Source organism: Corythoichthys intestinalis, chromosome 19 (assembly GCF_030265065.1).
Source record: "Corythoichthys intestinalis isolate RoL2023-P3 chromosome 19, ASM3026506v1, whole genome shotgun sequence".
NCBI classification, from domain to species: domain Eukaryota; kingdom Metazoa; phylum Chordata; class Actinopteri; order Syngnathiformes; family Syngnathidae; genus Corythoichthys; species Corythoichthys intestinalis.
The window spans coordinates 9494990-9507165 of NC_080413.1; the positions used below are offsets into that span (position 1 = coordinate 9494990).

Consider the following 12176-nt stretch of genomic DNA (forward strand, 5'->3'; position numbering starts at 1 on the left):
CATAGAAAATCTGTGGAGGGAGTTGAAAGTCCGTGTTGCCCAACAACAGCCCCATGGAGATCTGCATGGAGGAATGGGCCAAAATACCAGCAACAGTGTGTGAAAAGCTTGTGAAGAGTTACAGAAAACGTTTGGCCTCCATTATTGCCAACAAAGGGTACATAACAAAGTATTGAGATGAACTGTTGGTATTGACCAAATACTTATTTTCCACCATGATTTGCAAATAAATTCTTTAAAAATCAAACAATGTGATTTTCTGTTTTTTTCCCACATTGTGTCTCTCATGGTTGAGGTTTACCCATGTTGACAATTACAGGCCTTTCTAATATTTTCAAGTGGGAGAACAATTAGTGGTTGACTAAATACTTATTTTCCCCACTGTATGTCAGAGCCAGAATCTAACGTTCATGAAATAGCTGGTGTCAAAGATAAGATCAGTAAAAATTTACGACTTTTTCTAATTCATGACAATTAGCATTTTTTGACAGCCTTGAAACTTAGGTGATACTCTTGAAATGTCTGTGGGATGCAAACAGAAATAAGCAACGTATACATGACAAGTGTATACTTATCACGCCGTTAGCGTAGTACACTATTACAGGCCATGAGGAGATGAATGGACTGCGATGACAAAAGGCGCCAGGAATAGCTGCGCTTTCCCTTTGAGGGGGTCGACGCCCCTTACAGCTCGCGGGCTCAAATCTTGACATCTTCCCCTAGCGGGAGGGTAATTCCCAAATGTAATTACTCCTCCTGTTAACTTTCACCTTCAACTTTCATCCTATCAAGTTCTGCATTTAGATAAGTGAGGAAAAATGGAAAAACTGTAGCTTGGAGGGTAAGACTGGTCATGTAATATTAAAAAAGAAAAGCCTTGTCATTGCAGTGGCAGATAGGCTACCCGTACTGTGTTTCTAGCACACAACAGTTTTGCCAGTTTTTTGACAGGACATGAATTGTACACTAATGATGATGGAAAGGGTACATGTGGTGAGTGTGGTACTCACTGTGATTAGGGTCTGGTAGAGGCAGTAGAAGCCGAGGTACCACACGAACCTCCCGTTAATGAAGGGGGGAACGTACCAGAGGTAGAAGTAGGACACCACCAAGAAGGGTGTAACGCCAAGCATCCTGCGGGAAGGGAGGGGGTGGCAGCGTTTTAACTACAGCTGTCAATCAAACAATGTCTGGTTTAATCCGTTATATAACATCAGAACCATGTCACATCACTAGGCTAAGCTATATCACTAAGCTATGTGAATCTTGTTGAATAATATTTGCATAAATTGACACATTAGCTGTTGTTAAGCTTTTTCGTTGGCTTTTTAGGGCCCGAGCACCAAGTGGTGCGAGAGTCCCATTGTAACACAAAGGATATTATTTAAAGCCAAAAGGAAAAGATTATTCTTTCTTCAGGGTAAATGAGAATGGACAATTTGGAGGCCTTAACATGCTCGAAAACTCACCAAAATTTGCAGATAGATGCAGTTTGGCGTAAATTTAGCTAATTTTGTGGCCTTGCAAAAAAACCTTAACAAAATGGCTCAATGTCGCCCCCTAGAATTTTTCAAAAAGACCTCTCCTATTAGGGTTTTTTAAACGTAGAGCAATGAAAATTGTCTCCAGCAGGGCCAAGAACGAAAAGTTGGACGTTCATAGCTGTCAATGGCAGAGCCTTTTTTGGGTGCCAGTTGAATGTCAATGCATTTAAATGGTAAGTGTATGGTCAAAAATCACAGACACACGTTTTTCTACCATTTGATATGAAGGGAAAATTTGGACGTGCATAGCCGTCAATGGCATAGCCTTATTTGATTGCCAGTTGAATGTCAATGCATTTAAATGGTAAGTGTATGGTCAAAAATCCCAGCCACACGTTTTTCTGTCATTTAATATGAATGGAAAATTTGGACGTGCATAGCCGTCAATGGCATAGCCTTATTTGATTGCCAGTTGAATGTCAATGCATTTAAATGGTAAGTGTATGGTCAAAAATCTTAGCCACACGTTTTTCTACCATTTAATATGAATGGAAAATTTGGACGTGCATAGCCGTCAATGGCATAGCCTTATTTGGGTGCCAGTTGAATGTCAATGCGCTTAAATGGTAAGTGTATGGTCAAAAATCTTAGCCACACGTTTTTCTACCATTTAATATGAATGGAAAATTTGGACGTGCATAGCCGTCAATGGCATAGCCTTATTTGGGTGCCAGTTGAATGTCAATGTGCTTAAATGGTAAGTGTAAGAAGATTCATATTGGTTTTGAAAAAGGGCGCGGCTGCACAGCTCAGTAGCACCTCCTTTTTTGTAGGACCCTCTTTAATAGGGGTTTTTTCACCTAGGTGTGTGTATGTATTTCTCATCACAGGATATACAAAAACAACCTTTTCAGCCATGCCCACAACACAAAAGAGATTCGACACAAAAACACTCTACGTTGAATCAATTTGCCGTATCTGTTCGTGAAATAAAATTTTGTTTTTCTATTCTTTTTTTGTCATTTGCTTTTAAGGAACAAGAAGAACGTTCTGTCAGAAATTGCCATTTGTTGCCAGGCAGAATTTGTGGACCATAATAATAAGTGCACCAAAAGACAAAGACAAAAATTGAAACAGAGGGGGAAAAATAAGCTTTTTTATTACGATGCAAAACTCAGTATCAGTGACTTATAAAGCTACTTTTGGTGGTTCGGATTTGGGACTGGATCCAATCCAGTATTCATATGTGGTTTTAGCACCGTTGCAGTTTTCGGCTATTGTAAATCAAACAACTAGGCCAACACTTGCACTGAGTTTTACAGATAATCGAATCCGAAGTGAAAAAAAATCTTTAAAACTTGTTAGTTAATCATGATTGATTAAACTTGTTTGTCATTCTTCCAAGACTATCGTCACGTAATGAAAGCACCTTAAAAATTTTCAAGTAAAATAATGAATTCTCACAGCAGGATTTAGGCTCAGCGACATTTTGAAAGGGCAAAAAATAGTGATGGCATTCAGGTGACGTTGCCAAAACAACAACAACAAGCCACCTCTGACCCTGCGACACAGGAACAGGAATAATGAAGAGTGAGAGCCCGAGCGGTTTCTGGTAGCATCTGGCTGTGTTGCTCCGCTTTCCTCCCGATTGTTTGCAATAACAAAAGACGACGTACAACGCTGGTGCTGCACTATTAGAGGGTGTATGGGGGGGAGGGGGGGTGTCCACCGGTGGGTGATGAAAGAGTCCTGTGAATTGGAACATTGCTGCAAGATGGTGCACAGGTGATAAGAAGACAATCCTGGATGCTATTAGGCTTATTTAAACAGTATTAATTGGATGAGGTGCAAGGGAACTGAGGGGATTTAAAGATAAATTCTTAAGTTTCAAAGTAATCATGAAGTACTTTTTAACACTTTGTTATAATTAAGCAGTGGTGCCTTGAGATTAGCGGTGGGAACCGCTGGGTACCTCACGATACGATATGTGTGATAGAAGAACGATTATCTCACGACACAACAGTTATCGATGCATGGGTCAGGATATCATCCTAGAATACAGGTAGTCCCCGGGTTACGAACAAGTTCTGTTCCTACGCTTGTGACGTAACCCGGGTTTCTACGTAAGTCGGAATTAACCCTTTACATACCCCTAAATACCTCCTAAAGCTACATCAACCGTTATTTTCGCATTATTAGGCACGCCTGACTTTAAGCTGCCACCCACCAAATTTGACATGAAAAAGGCCTTTGTTCATAGATAAACCACACTGGACTATAAGCCGCAGCTGTCCTCACTGTATTATGGGATATTTGCACCAAGACATGGAACACTTTATTTGACAGCGGCATCATAAGACTGTCATGAGACCAAATGAACCACCATGAAGCTTTGAACAATTTGGCTGCAAAACTTCATTGCTTCAAGAAGCTTCATTTGGCCATCACTGTTCTCTTGGGGGAGACAGTCAACCTCTGCTGCCACCTGCTGTCAACACTGTTGTCATCCAATATGCCTCCTAGCATGCATTGCAGCGCTACAGATGTACATAACAATCAAAATTCATGTTCTGCGCTAAATATTTCTTCAGTTATCGTTCCAGTTGTTTCAGTAGTTGCTAGTTAAGGTATTTGGTAACACTTTATTTGACAGTGGTGCCATAAGACTATCATAAGACCATCATAATTATGACATGACACTGCCATGAGCATTAACGAATGCTTTTGACGGACGCCATTTTGTGTCATCTGGCAAATTATCTCCATTCTGAATGAATGTAAAAGATTCGAGCTGGACATAAATGGAAGTAGCGACATAATTTGCCGGATGACACTCAACTGATTCACTCCCAGCCATTTCCACCAGAACAAGGCCCTTCGCTCCCGGCCGTTTTACTGGATTTTGACTGATTTTGCAAGGCCCACAGACAATTCTGTTCTATTGCTATATAAACATGGAACCCACCAAAAGAAAGATTAGACTCTCTTCTTTCAGCAGGAACAAAACGTATCTTTTTCCAGTCTTTAGAAATCAGCATTAGAAAATAGCTTAGTTTGAGCCGTTTTTCAATTTCTGATTAAAAAAACTGAGAAATTGAGCTTATTGTAAAAGCATACATTTCAAACTTAACTTTGACTTTAACACAGCTATTTTTGCTTTAGTTAGATCCCAAACATCTGAATAATGTTTTCCTTCTACAAAATAACATAAACAACAAGAAAAATAGAGCTTTTGATAGCAAAGTAACAATTTATTTACACATAACTAAACTGTTGAACTGAGAGATGACCCTGTTGTGGCCGCGGCTGTCTCACCAGACGGGGTAAATTTTTCCCTCATCACCGCCTGTCTAATCAAGATAGATATTTTTGAATCTTTCTTTTGTAGTGACCACTACCTCATAGCAGAATTCACCTAGGGAACTTGTGTGGGGCATGTGCCTTGTGTTTTACATCGTTCTCCACATTTTTCTCACGCTTCTTACTTCTTCCAACTTCCGCTTCCTGACTACTTCTCTTCATTCATTTCCTTTCATGGGCCATTATGAGTTCTTACCAAATGCGCTACTGCCCTCCAGTGGCCAGTTTTATTGCTTTGAAATGGATTTTGAGCGTTGTGCTTTGGAGCGAAGTTGCGTCACAACCTAGAGATGTCTCTTGTGAAAAAAAACGTAAAAGAAGTATAAATATTAGGGTTGCTCCGATCATGTTTTTTTGCTCCCGACCCGATCCCGATCGTTTCAGTTTGAGTACCTGCCGATCCCGATATTTCCCGATCCGATTGCTTATTTTGCTCCCGATTCAATTCCAATCATTCCCGATAATTTTTCCCGATCATATACATTTTGGCAATGCATTATGAAAAAAAGGAATAAAACTCGGACGAATATATACATTCAACATACAGTACATAAGTACTGTATTTGTTTATTATGACAATAAATCCTCAAGATGGCATTTACATTATTAACATTCTTTCTGTGAGAGGGATCCACGGATAGAAAGACTTGTAATTCTTAAAGGATAAATGTGACTTTGTATATTGTGACTAAATATTGCCATCTAGTGTATTTGTTGAGCTTTCAGTAAATGATGCTGAAGACCATGCCCAATGCATGATGGGAAGTGGAACCATGACAAGTGAAACCACGACTGTGCGTAGTGCTACCAATTCATATATCTTCTCTGCGATGGGATATTATTCAAGGCGTTGAGAAAAAGATCAGTTGTTACCTTGCTTCCCCACATTGCTTCCCATGATGTTTCTAATCGTAGAGAGAGGGATTGTAAGGCTTTAGCCAATTTAAATAAGGCTCTAAAGGCTGCCAAAATTCACTCCACTCATTTTACGATGCCTGTTAGCTCTCTTTGATGGTGAAACGGCGTCATTACAGATGGAGCGCGACAATGTGTGAGTGGGTCGTGCAGCGCATGCATTAATTGCGTTAAATGTTTTAACGTGATACATTTTCAAAATAATTAATTACCGCCGTTATTGGGATAAACTTGATGACCCTACCTTAAGCCTAAACTAAAGACTCTGGATAAGTGTAACATATGATGTCTGTAACGTTAAATACAATTAGAAAACGATTTAATTAAAAATGATATATATATATTAAAAAAGGCATGGCCGATATTTTATTGCCAATTCCGATACTTTGAAAATGACGTGATCGACCAACATCTCTAATAAATATGTTTTTAGGACACTGAAACAATTAAAAATAGAACCTATTTATACATTTTTAGGTGCAAATGAGTTAATATCTGACATAAGCATTCATTAATGCCCATGATAATGTCATGTCACAATTATGACGGTCTGATGGCAGTCTTATGATGCCGCTATCAAATAAAGTGTTAACTATTAACCGAAATAAATCAACAAATAAGCCGCACTGGACTATAAACCACATGATTCAAAATGAGGGGAAAAAGTAGTGGCTTATAGTCCGAAAACTACGGTAGACTAGAAAGGATAATTTTTTTGCCTTGTTTTCGGACAATATTTTATACCTGTCTGCATTACTTTTAAGGAGACAAACAATCTCAATACAAGAGTTACATTAGTGTAGCCGACGTGCCGTATAGTAAAATAAATTGAACGTTTAGGAGGCCATTATCCGTCCTAGTGCAGACAAAGCCTAAATTTTAAAATAACTATCCAAAAACATGTATTATATATCATTTTAATAAAATAAAGTAAAAAATAAGATACGGTGAGGTATAGTGAGGTATTGTTTACGTGACAAAATGGCGGACGAGACTCCGGCGTCATAAAGTCGAAATCACTTAAAGTTGGGTACGTCGTTACCCAAGGACTACCTGTATACAACATATTGATTTTTGGTCACTTCTTATCAATTTTGCGGCATTTCTGGGTAATTTCCTGTTGATTTAGGGGCATTTACAGATCACTTCCTGTTGATTTTTGGTTACTGAACAGGAAGTGACCTGGGAATGTCCCCAAATGAATAGGAAGTGACTCAAAATCAACAGTAAGTGAGCTGTAAATGCCCTAAAATGAGCCTTAGATGAACTAAAAATGCCCCCAAAACCGGGAAAATTGGCTGTGAGTGCTCGGTTTCTGTGCCATTGACAGCGCTAGATGTCCAATCTATCTTTGACTCTCCCAGTCAAATTGGATTGGACGTCTAGCGCTGTCAATGGCAGCCAATGATCTATCCCAGCACTATTCTAGTGGAAGATTTTGATAGCAACCTGTTAGTTTCTCTTTTTTTCCCAAACAGTGACACCTTTTTAAAATGATATACCGATTCTTGGCAGGAGCATATTGATAACCTTGTGGGATAAAAAATATTGCGATACATCACCATTTCGATATACAATATTGTCACACCTTACAGTATTGTCACACCTTACTTGAGATACAAGTTGAATTTGTTCCATAACCACACTCAAAAAAATGCAGAGAAGGGAAGGCGCTTCCTCTCTAGGAAGACTTCTGCCAACGAGGGAGGTGGAAAATGACAAACATGTAATGCGTATTAAAAGATGTCGCCTGTACCGCCGCAGACTCCGGAAACAAACTCACCCGCGCGCTCCAAAATCGGACAAGCTGGTTAAACTAGGCCTGTGCGGCAGTCTGCTACAGTTACTTGGACCTCTTCCAAGGCCGCTTTGCTTACATGTGTGTGATCCCAAGCCTATAATGCACAAGCAGCATTAAAGTGTGTCTGTGTAACTTCTGCAGCTGCTTTAAACTTAAGTCCATCTTGGCAGTAAAAGCCTCAAGAGGGTAAATCCATGATGCTAAAAAGAAAATAAAAAAGAGACCCCGGGGGTGCGGGATGTTGCCCAAAGTTGAAATGAAGCATTACGTAAATGCAGCGGCTTGGTGCAGGGCGTGTCGGGAAGAGTGCAATTAAAGTGCCATTAGCCACAGGCGGAGGCTATTTGTTAACATTATACGGAACAAAAAAACCACAAGAATCTACTGTGGTGCCTTTTTTGAGATACGAGCGGCAACAATACAAGTTTCTTTGGTATCTATAGCTATACCTATACTTATATATAAATGGAACTTTGTGCATGTGTGTTTTCGTTCCCTATGGGAAAATACTTCTCTCCAAACAGGAGAGTTTCCACAGACTTTAAAAACTGCAGTAATAAAACCTCTCCTAAAAAAACCTAATCTGGATGCCTCAACCATTAGCATTTAAAGGCCAATATCAAATCTGACATTCCTGGGGAAAATTATCGAAAGGGTTGTGTTCGATTAGATCCAGACTTTTATGATGCAAAACAATCTTTTTAACTCATTTCAGTCTGGATTTCGGCCACAACACAGCACCGAGACCGTGCTTATCAAAGTCCTAAATGATATTCGTCGGAATACCGATGCAGGCAAATCATCTGTTCTGTTACTATTGGATCTCAGCGCCGCATTCGACACGGTTGATCACAACATACTACTCAGCAGATTGGAACAGTGGGTAGGGCTTACTGACACTATTCTTCAGTGGTTCACATCCTATTTACATGATAGGGATTTCTTTGTGTCATTCGGAAACTATCAGTCAGAACGAACCAAATTCACGTGTGGAGTCCCTCAAGGGTCAATTCTTGGACCACTCTTATTTAACATCTATATGCTTCCGTTAGCTCAGATAATGGAACAGTATGACATCTCCTATCACGCCTATGCAGATGACACACAACTGTACATTTCTGTGTCCCCACATGATAGTCCCTTAGTCTCCCTGAGTAAATGCATTCATCAAATCAATGAATGGATGTGCCAGAATTTTCTCCAGTTAAATGTGGAGAAGACAGAGGTGATCATTTTTGGGCCAAAAAAGGAAAGGTCAAAGATAAGCAGGCAACTTAGCACAATGTCACTTACAGCTACAAATCAAGTCAGAAACCTTGGCGTAATTATTGATTCAGACCTAAAATTTGATAGCCATCTAAAGTCCGTCACTAAATCCGCTTATTACCACCTAAAAAATATAACCAGAATTAAGGGGCTTCTGACTCAACAAGACATGGAAAAACTTGTGCATGCATTCATTTTCAGCAGATTGGACTATTGCAACGGTATATTTACAGGTCTTGATAAAAAATCAGTCCGGAAGCTGCAGCTAGTACAGAATGCTGCAGCCAGAGTCCTCACAAATACAAGGAAGCTGGACCACATTACACCGGTTTTGAAATTGCTACACTGGCTTCCAGTGAGTCAAAGGATAGAATATAAAATACTACTGCTCGTCTACAAAACACTTAATGGCCTTGGACCAAAATACATGCTTGACTTGTTGGATTCCGATGAGACATCTAGACCCCTAAGGTTGTCTGGAACCGGTCTTCTGCATGTTCCGAGAACAAGAACCAAGCAGGGTGAGGCAGCATTTAGTTATTATGCTCCTCACCTCTGGAACAAGTTACCCGAACGTCTGAGGTATGCTCAAACTGTTAGCTCTTTTAAATCAGGGCTAAAAACGCTTTTGTTTAGCACTGCATATCCATAACTGGCTATATATTTCAATCTACCAGCTTTCTATTCCTCTTGTGCTTATCTCCATTGCTGATTTCAATTATTATTAGTAGTAGTAGCTTTTGTTTTATTTTGATTTGTTTTATTTTTATTTATTTACTTTTATTTTATTTGTGATTAAATGCGATCTTTTGTCTTGGTTTTTACGTTGTATTGATTTAAATGTGATTTTTATGATCTTCATGTGATGTAAAGCACTTTGAATTGCCTTGTGTTGAATTGTGCTATATAAATAAATTTGCTTTGCCTTGCCTTGCCTATGGACTCCGAAACGAATGGGCGGATTCTGAGGAAATTTTACACCGTTGTACTTTATGAGTCTAGGAGTATTCTTAGATGTGTTCGATCTCTGTAGACCTCCATTTAGTACGGAAAATTCAGAACTCAAAAAATTACCATAGGAAATCCCTGATTGTTGAGGAAACACCGCCATCTTTTGGGACAAAAGACACATCCCTTGCGATGGCAATGTCACAGTTGGCTTTCAAACTTTATGGTTTCATGAACAAATTTAAATGCGCTGCAATGAGACATTGTGGCTTTGAGTACTGTGATCCCTCGTTTTTTCGCATTTTTTTTGTGTGTGTTCAATGTACTTATTCAGATTAAGCATTACAAAGAGATACATATAAGAGATGCACTTTAAACTTAGTAATTACGATCAGTTTTAAACATCCCTTTACAACTGTCCCGCCGAATTATTTTTAAGCAAAAATAAAATTCTTGTCTTTATTAAATGCTTCAATGAGTGAGTCCACTCAAATTCGCTCAAGCTGCTCACTTACACACAATGAGTTGCCACAGTAACTGTTTAACAAGTGAAACAATGTTTGACGCATGCGGTGCTTTGAAGTTGCAGCAAGATCAAACCTTAACGTCTGTCAATCATCGTTAACTTTAATAAGCAACTCCAGTGCACTAACTGACCAATGAAGGGCAGCAGGAGCGAGAGTGAGACTACGTAATCTGCTCGGGACAGCTCATCTGTATTTATTTATTCATTTTCTAAGTGAAAAAAAATTTGCGATGGACTAAGGGCACACAAGAACATGCTGGATTTATAAAAAAGTTCAATTTTCTGGAATATTACTAAGGGATTAATTTCGGCTGGATATTCATACTGTACCCATTGTTATTTATTGTGTGTTACGCCCGCAATGGTTCATGGGTAGTTGTTCCAACCACGACTGAGAGTGGTGGTTGCCATTGTTATGTTCTGGTGTTTTCTGTTCTGTTCTGTTCCATCTATTTGAGGTGTGCTGTATATGGGGCACTTGAGCAGCAAATGTGAAATATAAAAACTGTCTCATTCTTCTCCACGTTGCACGCCATTACGAATTAACAACCTTGATAGTGTCTGTTTACTGTTACTACATTACAGCTGCATCCCTAGGAAGAGTATGTGTCACCCTATATTCGGTTGTATTGCGTTCACGTTACACAAACCCAAGCAACGCCGGCTCATACTGCTAGTATGAGCTAAATATGAGACAGAAATGCGTTCCACAACCACGCATCTTGACAGCAGCAAACTTTTGTTAGTCCACTATCAATTCACATTGGTTTCCTTTCACTGGAAGTACAGTATAGTTGGTACTTGCATTTCCATTCAAGTTTGTTGAGATATATTTACCTATTTCATTCGCACAGATCAGATCACAGAAGCACCAACGATTATGACCTACCTGACAACAGCATTTTTGACTCATATTTTGACTGCATGATCATATGGTTATTTTTTTCATTCGGCAATTGAAAAAATGTGACTGTGCTTAGCAACAGTTGTTCACTTTTTTGTTGTTGTTTTGGAGTGATCCTGCTACTATATGATGATTATGAATTTCTTGGTAGAGGTAATAGTGTGGTGTTTCTGTGGCTTGAAAAGCTCACCATGGCATGAGTCTTCCGATCTTGGTCCACTTGGTCTTGTTGATGAAGAAGCCCACAACTGGATCCACCACGGCCCCCCAGGCTCTTCCGACAAACAGCACCATGGAGGCTTGGAAGGCGTTGATCTGCATGGGGCATATTTTTAGTGGGATATATTCAAGCTAATGCATTGGCATTCTGGCTCACCTGGGCAATGTCCAGCAGGTAGATCTGCAGGAAAAAGGCCGTGGCACTGGCTGCAACCTCTTTGGGGACGGCGCCGATGGCGAAACACAGCTTGTTGCACACTGACAGCTTCTGATTCAGGTCCGTCTAAGGGGAACGATGATATTTTTGGAGCAGATTAATGGAATTTCAATGCATTCAAATGAATAAAGACAATGTGAGCAATGGCGCCACATCATAAAAACCTGAAATTATGGCTTTTACTTTTGGTGTGCCACTTTAATATTTTAAGTGGCCGCTACGAAATATTTCTACAGACCCCACCAGATGTGAGAGTGTTTGAAGTTAAAACTCATTCATCATTAATAAGACTTGGTTAATCATTAATAAGACTTGGTTCAAACACAATACAGCATAAATATTAGGGGTGTGACGAAATATCGAAATAGTGATACAGGGTTTCCCCTACAAATAAAGGATTGTGGCGCACCGCCACAACAAAATAAAAGTTGCCACGCCTTGCAAATGAGTTTTTTATTTTTTATTTTTAAGGCAGTTTCAAACTAGCAGCAGCCTAGTGTGAAGGGTTCAGCGGCAACCTATTCATTGTGTATTGT

The 12176-nt window shown here is 39.6% G+C and overlaps 1 protein-coding gene across 1 annotated transcript in view; it reads right to left on the reverse strand.

The window, feature by feature from the left end:
• The window catches only part of mfsd2b (MFSD2 lysolipid transporter B, sphingolipid), a 58301-nt gene that overhangs the window by 22638 nt on the left and 23487 nt on the right, over window positions 1–12176 (reverse strand). The window contains exons 4-6 of the mRNA XM_057822002.1: window positions 11581–11706; window positions 11395–11519; window positions 1011–1134 (exon numbers count right to left, since the gene is read on the reverse strand). Coding sequence (XP_057677985.1) covers window positions 1011–1134; window positions 11395–11519; window positions 11581–11706 — 375 coding nt within the window. The remainder of the gene's footprint in view (window positions 1–1010; window positions 1135–11394; window positions 11520–11580; window positions 11707–12176) is intronic.